The sequence below is a fragment of the Liolophura sinensis genome, chromosome 1, assembly GCF_032854445.1.
Source record: "Liolophura sinensis isolate JHLJ2023 chromosome 1, CUHK_Ljap_v2, whole genome shotgun sequence".
In the NCBI taxonomy this organism is placed as follows: Eukaryota; Metazoa; Mollusca; class Polyplacophora; order Chitonida; family Chitonidae; genus Liolophura; species Liolophura sinensis.
Window position 1 is genome coordinate 5,489,141 of NC_088295.1, and position 13,878 is coordinate 5,503,018.

The 13,878-nt window shown below is 39.5% G+C and overlaps 1 protein-coding gene across 3 annotated transcripts in view; it reads left to right on the forward strand.

Moving 5' to 3' along the window:
- Window positions 1–13,878, forward strand: part of LOC135461626 (coiled-coil domain-containing protein 154-like) — a 42,279-nt gene that overhangs the window by 1,658 nt on the left and 26,743 nt on the right. Inside the window, exons 2-4 of one of the 3 annotated variants that reach the window (XM_064738804.1) lie at window positions 255–359; window positions 2,631–3,119; window positions 3,792–3,984. In XM_064738804.1, coding sequence (XP_064594874.1) covers window positions 346–359; window positions 2,631–3,119; window positions 3,792–3,984 — 696 coding nt within the window. In that variant the 5' untranslated portion in view covers window positions 255–345. Of the gene's footprint in view, window positions 1–254; window positions 360–790; window positions 1,415–2,630; window positions 3,120–3,791; window positions 3,985–13,878 lie in introns of those variants that run through there. The other 2 variants (XM_064738802.1, XM_064738805.1) reach the window with 2 other exon arrangements.

Below are 13,878 nucleotides of genomic sequence, written 5' to 3' on the forward strand. Positions count from 1 at the left end.
ATATTGGTACATTTCTGGTTTAATTGACACTGATTGTCTGAATGTCATGATATGTGTACATGTGTAGTAGTGACTGAATGAAGTTTCATGCCTGTTCTCTTCAGCATGATGTTCTTGTAAGGGAACACCTTGAATATTTTGGCATTGGGGCAGGCCTGCTAGAAGACAAAAGAGTCGGGAAATTACTGAAATGATGTTGATAGCAATGTTAAAGCCCTACCAAACAAACAAAACGTTTTCCTTTCCACTTGTAGGTGACTAGATGTCTGTGTAGATGACTTTGTAGAGTAGACACTCTCTATTCCCTCCCGCCTGGAGACCTCATAGCCCTCGGGCCTCTCTAAGATGTCAACCAGCAGGTACACAGTTTTTGTGCTTGTAACATGTCTACAGCTGGTTGGTACATGCATAAATGTTGTGTGGCAACTTCTAAATTCGCTGATATAAATGTTTGTACTGTCTGACACCTGTCACGTACATGCACATGTAGGTGTATACTGTATGCATGTTGTCTAACTCATTTGTCATTTGCATGTCTTTCCTGTAACTTCATGGTTACATGGTGATGTGGACAATTTTCTGATGTGCACAACTCCACCAACATACATGTAATACCATTATCAAAATTACCTCCTAAGGCAAAGCAGTGTTACCTTAAGTAGGCCACTATACATACAGTTGCATGTATATAATTTGATTGGTAGAAAGATGAAAGCTGCACATACATACGTACAGGTATGTGCTGACATTTTGGATTGATCCACTGCTCCCCTTCCCCAAACATCACCATTACCACCACCTTAACCCCTGTCTTAGTTGTCAAGCCAAACAACCAGTACAGGTAATTGTGTTATCAGGTGTCCCAGCCAAACCCAAATCAATAGACAGACATACATGTGAGTAGGACAATATGCGCGATGACTGTCTCCTTCCTGTATTGATCAATGACTTGTTTCACTGCACTAAATCAATGAGGACAGCATTCGTTTAGCATTAATGCGCGCCACAGGCACCGACGCTACTATACCATTGGTAAACACCGTACTTCATGTCCATGACTTTACCTGAGGTTGTCAGCAGTGCAGCATGATGACAGTATCGTCTAACTGAATAGGCAGTGATGATCCATAGCAACAGCGAGCATTTCTGACTGTTACTGGCATCTGAGTCAGACACAAGCACCTTTGACTTTCCTGTCTCCTGACTGCTGAGTGTTATGGTTCATTAGTTACTGTAGAGTGTCCATCACAATGTGGATTATGTGAGGCAGGTGACCCATCTGTCTGCGTAACCCTGATTACTAATTCACTACTGTTAGTATGGAGAACCCTAGGTATCAGAAGGCTGGGACTGCCCCCTGGTCTAAGTATCCTTACTCCCATAGTAGTATCATACAGAGTGCCGAAGGACTACTGTAAGTATACCATACCATATACTATCATGTATTCTCTCTGCAGTATATACATGGAAGACTTGTCTCCTGATAACTGGTTATACACTCTGTGTGCTATACAAGTATATATGCACCTGTACCCGCTGTATCAGGTATCACTAGTATTGCATGGAACAAAAAACTGACTTCTGCATGTATTTCCTTCTAATGTAATATTGAAATCATACTGATGATATAACACTCATTTTCTCTGAAATTCACCCCCAGTTAAATTCTTGTCATTAACAGTGGGAAATATTAGAATATTTCTGCACAATGTTTTTATTCAGATTTGATTTATTTATTTGATTGGTGTTTTATGCTGTACTCAAGAATATTTCACTTATATGACGGCGGCCAGCATTATGGTGGGAGGAAACCGGGCAGAGCCCGGGGGAAACCCACGACCATCCGCAGGTTGCTGTCAGACCTTCTCACATACGGCCGGAGAGGAAGCCAGCATGAGCTGGACTTGAACGCACAGCGACCACATTGGTGAGAGACTCCTGGTTCATTACGCTGCACTAGCGCGCTAACCAACTGAGCCACGGAGGCCCCCCAGATTTGATAGATAGATGTATCTTTTTTTGGGATTGCTTTGTGTCCAGGTGTTTTCATTCATCTCTCCGTTTATGCATATGTTCACATTTCGATTCAGCGCAATGTCTCGGTTAAAACTTGACGGATTGATCTCAGATATGGGCCGTGAATATTTAATGTTGTATATTTTTGTGTTGGATAAATCACAATCAAAACAGGCATTAATTGTTGACAGTGCACCTGTTTACTTATTACTTCATTTACTGAGGCTACCATGACCCGAACAGGTGTATATTGAGGTTCCTAAACCGTCTTCATGTTATTTATGAATGGTGTGTAGCAATGCCACATGTAAAGTAATGGGGATGATTACAATATGAAAGGACAGGAAATTCTGATACAGTGGGCAAAAAGCATACAAACATCACATTTCCCATCAAGCCTCCCTAGTTCATTTTCTGCTCTGTCATGTGAGGCATTAACTTGCAGCCGAGAAGTTGATGTCTCCAGTGTTGTTAAGCTAACTTTTATAACCTCTGAGCGTGTTCTTGGTAATGGATTTGTGGTAATAAGGTTCATATCTGTTTCATTAAGTCAGAAAATGTTTGTGTATATGTACATTGGTGTTAATCCCAATTTCGTGTGGTGTTGCTTGCAGGCCAGGTGCTCAACTGCCCTCGAAGTATGTTCAGCTGCCCTCCATAGCCTCCCCACAACCCAGCGTAAAAAACCAGATGGTGCCTTATGGTTCTAAGGCGGGGAATGCAACCCCACGATCTGCACTAGATGAAATAGACACCGAGGACAAGTCCCGGCAAATTGAGACACGTCTGGCTGTGGCAGAGAAGTCAAATAGAGCTCTGCTGGAGGAGGTGGTGCGCCTACAAGGCGAGCTCAAGTCCTCAGCACGGCGCAATGAGGACATACTACGGGAGGAGCGCAATGCGCGCATGCAGCTAGAGATTAGCTTGCAAACTAGTAGCGACCTGATCGCTCAGATGAATGCTCGCATAAAAAACACGGAGGAGAAAGTTCAGGAGGAGAAACTAGCTCTGAATTCACTGGTGAACCACACCAAGAGTGTAGAACAGGCTGTGTTGGGCAGTCAGCAGGAACTGCTCAGCAAGAAGGACACACATGGATCACAGTAAGTCACAAAAACCCCACCCAGACCACCTCACCCACCAGTGTTCGCAATATGCTGCATGAGTACCTGTAGTTATGGGCACTGTCCTGCAAAGGTCAAGTAGTCCATACGTTTGCCTTTCACATGCTGTGAAAGTCAAGGTCAAGTAGTTCATAAGTTTACCTCACACTTCAAAATTTAAGGTCACTGAACTTTGGTATTTTGAAGGTCAAAGTCATTGATATGAGATTATTCAGGCCAAGGATGTGATTCCCAGTTTTCATATTATATGTAGATTCATTTCCACAGGGAGTTGTGCAGTCCTTACTGTGTCAAACGTGTAATAATCAAATCGCCTCTGCAGTAATATGGTGCGGTTCAAAATTTGCTTTTGAGAAAATACATCCAGTTTTAGGAATTTATGTTTTACTTTTATACGATGTCTATGATTTTTTTCCCCAAAAAGCAGAAATATATGACTTTGGGGCAATGGAATGTTTTTTCGAAAAGCTCCCGACATTTAATACATGTAGTAACTAGTGTGATACGGGACAATTCGCTGGCTAATATTTTAGGGTGCGGCTTTGTGGTTACCTATATAATATCCTCCCATAAAATGACATTCAGAAACTGAAAGGTATCACCGAGTATATATTTAAAATATTTACGGTTTGTCTGTGTTGTTCTCGCCAGATTACAAGAGGTGCGCGCTAACCTAGAGGAGGCTCTAACAGCCAAGAGCACCCTGGAGCGCATGTGTTACAGCCTGATGGATGACATGAGGCAGTTGAAGGCTCGTGTGGAAGCCCAGGGCTCAGAGTTACAAACCACGTCTGCGGATTTGAAGCAGAGAACAAGGAAACTTGAGGATGAGCAGCGAGAAGCAGTGAGTACCTACCTGTCAGATAAATCCCATGTAACTAGTGGATTGTCAGGTGTGTGTGTTAATCTAATCAGTGGAATGTCAGATGTACGTATCAATCTAATCAGTGGATTGTCAGGTGTGTGTGTTAATGTAATCAGTAGAATGTCAGATGTACGTATCAATCTGATCAGTGGATTGTCAGGTGTATGTGTGAATCTTATCAGTGGATTGTCAGGTGTATGTGTTAATCTAATCAGTGGATTGTCAGGTGTATGTGTTAATCTTATCAGTGGATTGTCAGGTGTATGTGTTAATCTAATCAGTGGATTGTCAGGTGTGTGTTAATGTAATCAGTGGAATGTCAGATGTACGTATCAATCTAATCAGTGGATTGTCAGGTGTATGTGTGAATCTTATCAGTGGATTGTCTGGTGTATGTGTTAATCTAATCAGTGGATTGTTGGGTGTATGTGTTAATCTAATCAGTGGAATGTCAGGTGTGTGTTAATCTAATCAGTGGATTGTCAGATGTTTTTGTGAACCTAATCAGTGGATTGTCAGGTGTATGTGTTAATCTAATCGGTGGAATGTCATGTGTGTGTGATTCTAATCAGTGGATTGTCAGGTGATTTGTGAACCTAATCAGTGGATTATCAGGTGTATGTGTTAATCTAATCAGTGGAATGTCACATGTGTGTGTGAGTCTAATCAGTGGATTGTCAGGTGATTTGTCAGGTGTATGTGTGAATTTAATCAGTGAATCAATTTAATCAATTGTCAGGCATATGTGTTAATCTAATCAGTGGATTGTCAGGTGTACAGTACAGCTCAGGCTAAAAGTCAAAACCAGGCAGGAGATTAGCATGATCCTAGAGGTCTTTTAGAGGGTTTGTAGAGCGTCTGTAGAGAGCTCTGGGACCAACAGTCACCTGCACAGTCAGTGATCTGTCCACTGAGACTGATCACACACATGTTGCTGAGCATTGTTTTGCCTGTGCGCTGGCTGTGATGCGTGTTAATGGTAATGGGTAAATCATTCACCAGCACACTCAGGTGTTTCATTAGAGTGTGATGTGTGTTAATAGTGACAGGTAAATCATTCACCAGCACACTCATGTGTTTCATGATTTGTAATCGGTAATTGTAATATTGTAATTGTAGTCGGTGATGTGTGTTATTGGTGAGAGGTAAATCATTCACCTGCACACTCAGGTCTTCATGAGGTGTAATCAGTACAGTGTGATGTGCGTTAACAGTGACAGGAAAGTCATTCACCTGCACACTCCGGTGTTTCATGAGGTATAATCAGTAGTGTGTGATGTTCGTTAATAGTGACAGGAAAGTCATTCACCTGCACACTGAGGTGTTTCATGAGGTATAATCAGTAGAGTGTGATGTGTGTTAATGGTGAGAGGTAAATACTTCACCAGCACACTCAGGTGTTTCATGAGGTGTAATCAGTAGAGTGTGATGTGCATTAATAGTGACAGGTAAATCATTCACCTGCACACTCAGGTGTTTCATGAGGTGTAATCAGTAGAGTGTAATGTGTGTTAATGGTTGAGGTTTATCATTCTCCTGCACACTCAGGTGTTCCATGAGGTGTAATCAGTAGAGAGTGATGTGTGTTAATAGTGACAGGTAAATACTTCACCAGCACACTCAGGTGTTTCATGAGATGTAATCAGTAGAGTGTAATGTGCGTCAATAGTGAGAGGTAAATCATTCACCAGCACACTCACGTGTTTCATGAGATGCAGTCAGTAGAGTGTGATGTGCATTAATATTGACAGGTAAATTATTCACCAGCACACTCAGGTGTTTCATGAGGTGTAATCAGTAGAGTGTGATGTGTGTTAATAGTGACAGGTAAATCATTCACCAGCACACTCAGGTGTTTCATGAGGTGTAATCAGTAGAGTGTAATGTGTGCTAATAGTGACAGGTAAATCATTCACCAGCACACTCAGGTGTTTCATGAGGTGTAATCAGTAGAGTGTGATTTGCATTAATAGTGACAGGTAAATACTTCACAAGCACACTGAGGTGTTTCATGAGGTGTAATCAGTAGAGTGTAATGTGTGTTAATAGTGACAAGTAAGTCATTCACCAGCACACTCACATGTTTCATGAGGTGTAATCAGTAGAGTGTGATGTGTGTTAATGGTGAGAGGTAAATCATTCACCAGCACACTCACATGTTTCATGAGGTGTAACCAGTAGAGTGTGATGTGTGTTAATGGTGACAGGTAAATCATTCACCAGTACACTCAGGTGTTTCATGAGGTGTAATCAGTAGAGTGTGATGTGTGTTAATGGTGACAGGTAAATCATTCACCAGCACACTCAGGTGTTTCATGAGATGTAATCAGTAGAGTGTGATGTGTGTTAATGGTGACAGGTAAATCATTCACCAGCACAGTCAGGTGTTTCATGAGGTGTAATCAGTAGAGTGTAATGTGTGTTAATAGTGACTGGAAAATCATTCAAAAGCACACTCAGGTGTTTCATGAGGTGTAATCAGTAGAGTGTGATGTGTGTTAATAGTGAGAGGTAAATCATTCACCAGCACACCCAGGTGTTTCATGAGTTGTAATCAGTAGAGTGTAATGTGTGTTAATAGTGACTGGTAAATCATTCAAAAGCACACTCAGGTGTTTCATGAGGTGTAATCAGTAGAGTGTGATGTGTGTTAATAGTGAGAGGTAAATCATTCAAAAGCACAGTCAGGTGTTTCATGAGTTGTAATCAGTAGAGTGTAATGTGTGTTAATAGTGACAGGTAAATCATTCAAAAGCACAGTCAGGTGTTTCATGAGGTGTAATCAGTAGTGTGTGATTTGCGTTAATAGTGACAGGTAAATCATTCACCAGCACATTCAGGTGTTCCATGAGGTGTAATCAGCAGAGTGTAATGTGTGTTAATAGTGACTGGTAAATCATTCAAAAGCACACTCAGGTGTTTCATGAGGTGTAATCAGTAGAGTGTGATGTGTGTTAATAGTGAGAGGTAAATCATTCAAAAGCACAGTCAGGTGTTTCATGAGTTGTAATCAGTAGAGTGTAATGTGTGTTAATAGTGACAGGTAAATCATTCAAAAGCACAGTCAGGTGTTTCATGAGGTGTAATCAGTAGTGTGTGATTTGCGTTAATAGTGACAGGTAAATCATTCACCAGCACATTCAGGTGTTCCATGAGGTGTAATCAGCAGAGTGTAATGTGTGTTAATAGTGACAGGTAAATCATTCACCAGCACACTCAGGTGTTTCATGAGGTGTAATCAGTAGAGTGTAATGTGTGGTAATAGTGACAGGTAAATCATTCACCAGCACACTCAGATGTTTCATGAGGTGTAATCAGTAGAGTGTAATGTGTGTTAATAGTGACAGGTAAATCATTCACCAGCACACTCACATGTTTCATGAGGTGTAATCAGTAGAGTGTAATGTGTGTTAATAGTGAGAGGTAAATCATTCACCAGCACACTCAGGTGTTTCATGAGTTGTAATCAGTAGAGTGTGATGTGTGTTAATGGTGACAGGTAAATCATTCACCAGCACAGTCAGGTGTTTCATGAGGTGTAATCAGTAGAGTGTAATGTGTGTTAATAGTGACTGGAAAATCATTCAAAAGCACACTCAGGTGTTTCATGAGGTGTAATCAGTAGAGTGTGATGTGTGTTAATAGTGAGAGGTAAATCATTCAAAAGCACAGTCAGGTGTTTCATGAGTTGTAATCAGTAGAGTGTAATGTGTGTTAATAGTGACAGGTAAATCATTCAAAAGCACAGTCAGGTGTTTCATGAGTTGTAATCAGTAATGTGTGATTTGCGTTAATAGTGACAGGTAAATCATTCACCAGCACACCCAGGTGTTCCATGAGGTGTAATCAGCAGAGTGTAATGTGTGGTAATAGTGACAGGTAAATCATTCACCAGCACACTCAGATGTTTCATGAGGTGTAATCAGTAGAGTGTAATGTGTGTTAATAGTGACAGGTAAATCATTCAAAAGCACAGTCAGGTGTTTCATGAGTTGTAATCAGTAGAGTGTAATGTGTGTTAATAGTGACAGGTAAATCATTCAAAAGCACAGTCAGGTGTTTCATGAGGTGTAATCAGTAGTGTGTGATTTGCGTTAATAGTGACAGGTAAATCATTCACCAGCACATTCAGGTGTTCCATGAGGTGTAATCAGCAGAGTGTAATGTGTGTTAATAGTGACAGGTAAATCATTCACCAGCACACTCAGGTGTTTCATGAGGTGTAATCAGTAGAGTGTAATGTGTGGTAATAGTGACAGGTAAATCATTCACCAGCACATTCAGGTGTTCCATGAGGTGTAATCAGCAGAGTGTAATGTGTGTTAATAGTGACAGGTAAATCATTCACCAGCACACTCAGGTGTTTCATGAGGTGTAATCAGTAGAGTGTAATGTGTGGTAATAGTGACAGGTAAATCATTCACCAGCACACTCAGATGTTTCATGAGGTGTAATCAGTAGAGTGTAATGTGTGTTAATAGTGACAGGTAAATCATTCACCAGCACACTCAGGTGTTTCATGAGTTGTAATCAGTAGAGTGTGATGTGTGTTAATAGTGACAGGTGTATCATTCACCTGTACACTCAGGTGTTTCATGAGGTGTAATCAGTAGAGTGTAATGTGTGTTAATAGTGAGAGGTAAATCATTCACCAGCACACTCAGGTGTTTCATGAGTTGTAATCAGTAGAGTGTGATGTGTGTTAATAGTGACAGGTGTATCATTCACCTGCACACTCAGGTGTTTCATGAGGTGTAATCAGTAGAGTGTAATGTGTGTTAATAGTGAGAGGTAAATCATTCACCAGCACACTCAGGTGTTTCATGAGTTGTAATCAGTAGAGTGTGATGTGTGTTAATAGTGACAGGTGTATCATTCACCTGTACACTCAGGTGTTCCATGAGTTGTAATCAGTAGAATGTAATTTGTGTTAATAGTGACAGGTGTATCATTCACCTGCACACTCAGGTGTTTTTTGAGCGCTAAGTGGATAGCTGTGTAAAATAATCATCTGGACATACAGTGTACATTCATGTTTGAGGTGTTGTGTGGAGAATATTTGGTGGAACAAGACTTGATGATATCGGGTAAATCAATTTCCTGAAAATCCCAGGTGTTCCTAACAGTTGTTCTAATCAGTTGGTTTATGTGTTTGTTAATGAGGACAGTTAAACCAGTCACTTGAAGCCGCCACATGTTTTAGGACTAAGGCCAAAGCTAGATTGTTGTTTGTTTGATTACAAGCCCTTTATAACAAAAGAGAGTGTCGTTGATCAGAACATAGTACTAAATTATGTCACCCAATATTTAGCAATTCTCAAATAAACATTTTTAGATATTTACAATAAAAGTAGCAGATAAATATTTGTTAGACATTTTCAAGTCACCAGTTTGTGTAAGCATTTTCCGGTCCTGTACAGAGGGGGCGAGCATGAAAAATATAACCAGTAATATATATACTTTTGACGAAGTGAAGCAGAACCTCATGACCCAGTAAAATATAATCTATGCTGAGAAATGTGTTTCCTAAATTTCCTAATTTTAATGAAACTTTTTGAGATTTAAAGGATTCTTCCTTCATGTGAAGGGTCACACATTCTGTCCTCAATACATCAGTGTACAGGCTTATCTAAAAGTATGAAGAGTGCAGGCACCCAAGTAAGCCTCAGCTCAGATCACCTTAGCTTTGACCTAATTTACACTGGTCAAAACATGTATACATGAGGAAGAGGAAATCATGTTGTGTTGCATGAAGATTAAAGGATGGAACATATCAGCTTTGTCTTTGTATGTGAACTACTCTGCATCCATTTAGAAATGCTTCTGCCGTTTCTAGGACTACCCTTGTTTCCACTTCAAAACAATGTGTCAGTAAACAGAAACATTTTCTATCCACCAAAGTGTCTAGCATTGGTGATATCAGTGACAGTTCAGGAAATTATACCAAGCTTCCCAGTTACATGCTCCCTAGGGTAGAGTTTGGACACACCTTACTACTGTAAATTGTCAACCTTTTCCACCACCAAAGCTATTTTTGCAGTGGATGCACACAATTCATTTGAAAATGACACCAAAAATGATGTTTTTGTCAGTAGAGATGCAAGGTTCATAAAACTGTGTAAATTATTTCTCTACACGTCGTAGTTCTCTCCGAATGTTTCAAAACACTGGTTGCAGTGGTGGTTGAAGAATTAGGCTAACCTTTTTCTTAAATTTGGAATCTCCTGAATGGTAGTTATCCTTGCCAACAGAAGGGGCTCCTGTGTGGGACTTTGATAGGTGTGAAATGAGAGTAACACAATGGTGAGTGCCAACATAAAAGGGGCTCTGGTGGGTATTCGTAGGTATAACAAAAATCTCCCCTTCTGATCATGTTACAGCAGGTATTATGATGTAGTAAGGTCTTCGTTTGTCACTGTGATTATAAAAGTCCATTGCTGAATTCATTTAATTCACAAAAAATAAACTAGAGGATCTACATAAGTGGGCTTCACATAGAGCCTCAGCTATAGTTTGAGGAACTTGTCCTTGGAGGTATACACCTGTGTCCAGGTTTCGTTCACGTTTCGGCCATAACCAGAGCCACACAATTCTCAGCAATTCTGTTTAGTGAGATTAGGTGTGTTTTTAATGTATAGCATGGCAAAAAGAAATAAATCACAGAGAATTCCGTATTTTGCCATCATAAGACACTGACAGCTGAGATGTTTACAAGATTTCCTTGAACATTTTAGAATGATCATCTCACAAAATGGGTAATTCATTTGAAATCTCAACTCCCTCTAGAAACACAAGGACACTGGTCATCAGTTCAGTAAAGAATATGTTCCCATAAAAATATGGCAACACTATTTTACGGGTATCCAAATGGGTATGGGTGAAAACACTTCACAGGTATCTTGATCTATTGGTTTCAGATAGGGTATACCCATTGAAGCACTTTAAGGCTGGCTTTGCTCAAAAGCAGGAGAGGAAATTTTGCATCGCAAAAGAGTGCCCATCACTTGTAAATAGAGTGACATTCCAACTGAAAAAAAAAGTAATTAAATGAAATAAAATTTGAAAAATTGACCTGTGTAAAAGCACGAAAGAAGAATTTCTGGTGGGGTCTTTTTCAATGGCCGGTTGCGTAACATCAAACATATTATATTTAATTTGGTCCTAATCAGTGAGGTGTTGTCAGTAGCATGAGGCTAAATACCACAAGATTTGGTGACCTACTAAGTGAATTAGTGTCAGAACTATAAATGATAGGTAAATCACTGATCTATACATGTTAAGTGTTTTTAAAGTCTCATGAGTGGGGTGTTTAGCTTACCTCACCTCACCAGATGTGTTAGAATAATCATTGAGTTGTCAGTTCTTTAAGTAAATAGCACATGTTTTGAAGGACTAAGCAATGAATTATTTAAATCTCAGAAAAATAGCACATGTTTTGAAGGACTAAGCAATGAATTATTTAAACCTCAGGTGAATACACAGTGTTTTGGAGTGAATTGTTTATGTGTCAGGTAAATAGGACAGGTTTTGAAGGACTAACCAGTCAGTTGTTATCAGTGGTGTGATCTGTTACTGGACAGGAACAGCCCTCACCTGAGAGCTCCCTGGGGATGAGGGGGAAGCTAGGGTAGGAGGGTGTGCACCATTTCACCTGTCATTGTCCCCACTCTCGTTTATGTGTATCATGTCCCCATTACTAGATGTGTTTCCAAGGATCCTGATATCACAAGGGAGCAACCAATCAGAACAAAGCAAAATCTGAATTACAATGTCCATTCTGTAGGTACTTGTCACTGTGTAACCATAGCAGTGTAACCAGAAATTAAACATGCCCATAAACACTATAGGGTAAATGAGTGTTAAGATACTTTGTTTTCTCTCTGCATATTGATTCTGCGGAAGGATCGAAACTCTGGAGTGTTTTGAGTTATTGTTGTCGTTATGACAACGTGTTTGTTGTGGAGGTGTGGGGATTGTGGTGAATTGTGTGTACAATCAATAGTCTCCCTTGGAACTCTTCCACTTCTGAGACATAGGGCTCTGCGTTTGCAAAACTAAGTTGCAGGTACTTTGAAATTGGCAATTGTTATGGTTGCCATTTATGTCAGGGATTTTCCACTTAGAGAACAATGACAGTTCTTATCATATTTCATTAAAATATCATCATGTATGCTAGGCCATGGCTGGTTGTGTATGGTCAGGTTTTATCTAATTCTGAATCCTTGGGTTATTGAAACTATTTTGAATATGGTATTGCACAAGTGTCATATAAGTGAACAAGTAAATAAAAGAAAAATTTTTTTAGGCAAGGTTATATATCCATGTGTTACTATCCAGTGGTTGCCGTTTTGTTAATTATTTCTTTTATCCTGTGCTTCAGCAAAAACAAGGGATCACTGTGTTGAATGTCACATAAAATTTGAAAGCCTACTCAAGCCATGCAGGAATTTTGCATGTTTCATCAATTCTACAGCTCGGATTTGTTGTTGATTTGCATGCAGTAACTAACACATATGTTTTGGGGTTTTGATAATATTTTGTACCTTGAGTCATTTAGTGGCTCTCTAGATCAAACTAGAGCGTTAAACGTGCATGGTTTTTACATATTTAGTACAGGATACAAATTTGCGTGTTATTTTTTACATGCTGTTTGCTTTTGGCATAATTATGTTTTTAAGAAATACTGCATGGCTGACTCATCCTTTTGTCTGTGTTTTCAGTCTGTTGCAATTTGTACATTGTTGAAGAGGTAAAGTTTACAATCACAAGGAAGTTAGTTTTGCTTTAAAAAATATAAGACTAAATAAAGGTGTAGTTGTATCCCATAATGCAAATGATAACAGCCAGTAACACAATACATTTGGGTTTGTGTATTGTGGATGTACGGTAGCCTGTTGAAGGTGGGGGTGTTCCAGTGCTCCTGACTTTGAATGCCATCCCACTTAAGATCTTTTTAGAATGTGTTTTCAGTTAGCATCACATTTCTTGACTAGCATGCAAATAATCCCCAACAATGCTGGGAATGTTAGTGTCCAGCCAGATTTCATCCACAGTTGAATTCTTTATGATTCAAATAGGTACTAGTATACACCAGCTTTGCGTGTGACCAGTTTGTAGTGGCAGTAAAATATGTGGAAGGTTTAGTATTGCACTGTACCGTACAGATTCTTTTAAGACATGGTATATCTGACCCTGTGGAATCTGAAAACTGAAGAAAGTTTTCAATTCAAGAACAAGTAATTATAGAAACTAGGTGAATACGCAGATATTAGCCACATCGTTACACTTTAAAACCCTATCTGATGCAATGTTTGACAAGGATGTGGTGTCATCTCTGCAATAGTCTTGATGCATACATCGCTTAAATGTATTATCACTTCATTGTATTTTACAAAAAGGTTTCATATTTTGCTCATTTTTCTGTTGCAGAAGGTAAGTTTTAATTCCAAGCATATGCTTCATAGAAGTTAAAACCAATAACATATGTGTACATGTATCATGCTTGCTTTGAATCAACTAGTTTATCTAGATTTGTCCATGACTGTTTGTGAGGAGGATAGAGTAGAAATGATGATTTTAAATGAAACATGAGGTGCTGATGTGCAAGGATTAACAACTCATGAAAAGGATTTGTGGGGCTGTCAGTTTTCTGAATTCATAATAGTGGTCAAAATGATGACTTCAGATTGAGCCAAGGTCATCAAATAGATGACTGTGTACCTTGCAAATGTTCACAACATCAGAATCATACATGATTGTTTGATGTATTTTATCCCCTTCCATGTTGTTTTACAATGATAAAATGAGTATAATCCATTTCTTACCGCTAAATTATATTGGATGACCTCATTTTTTTATTTTCCACATGTAGTG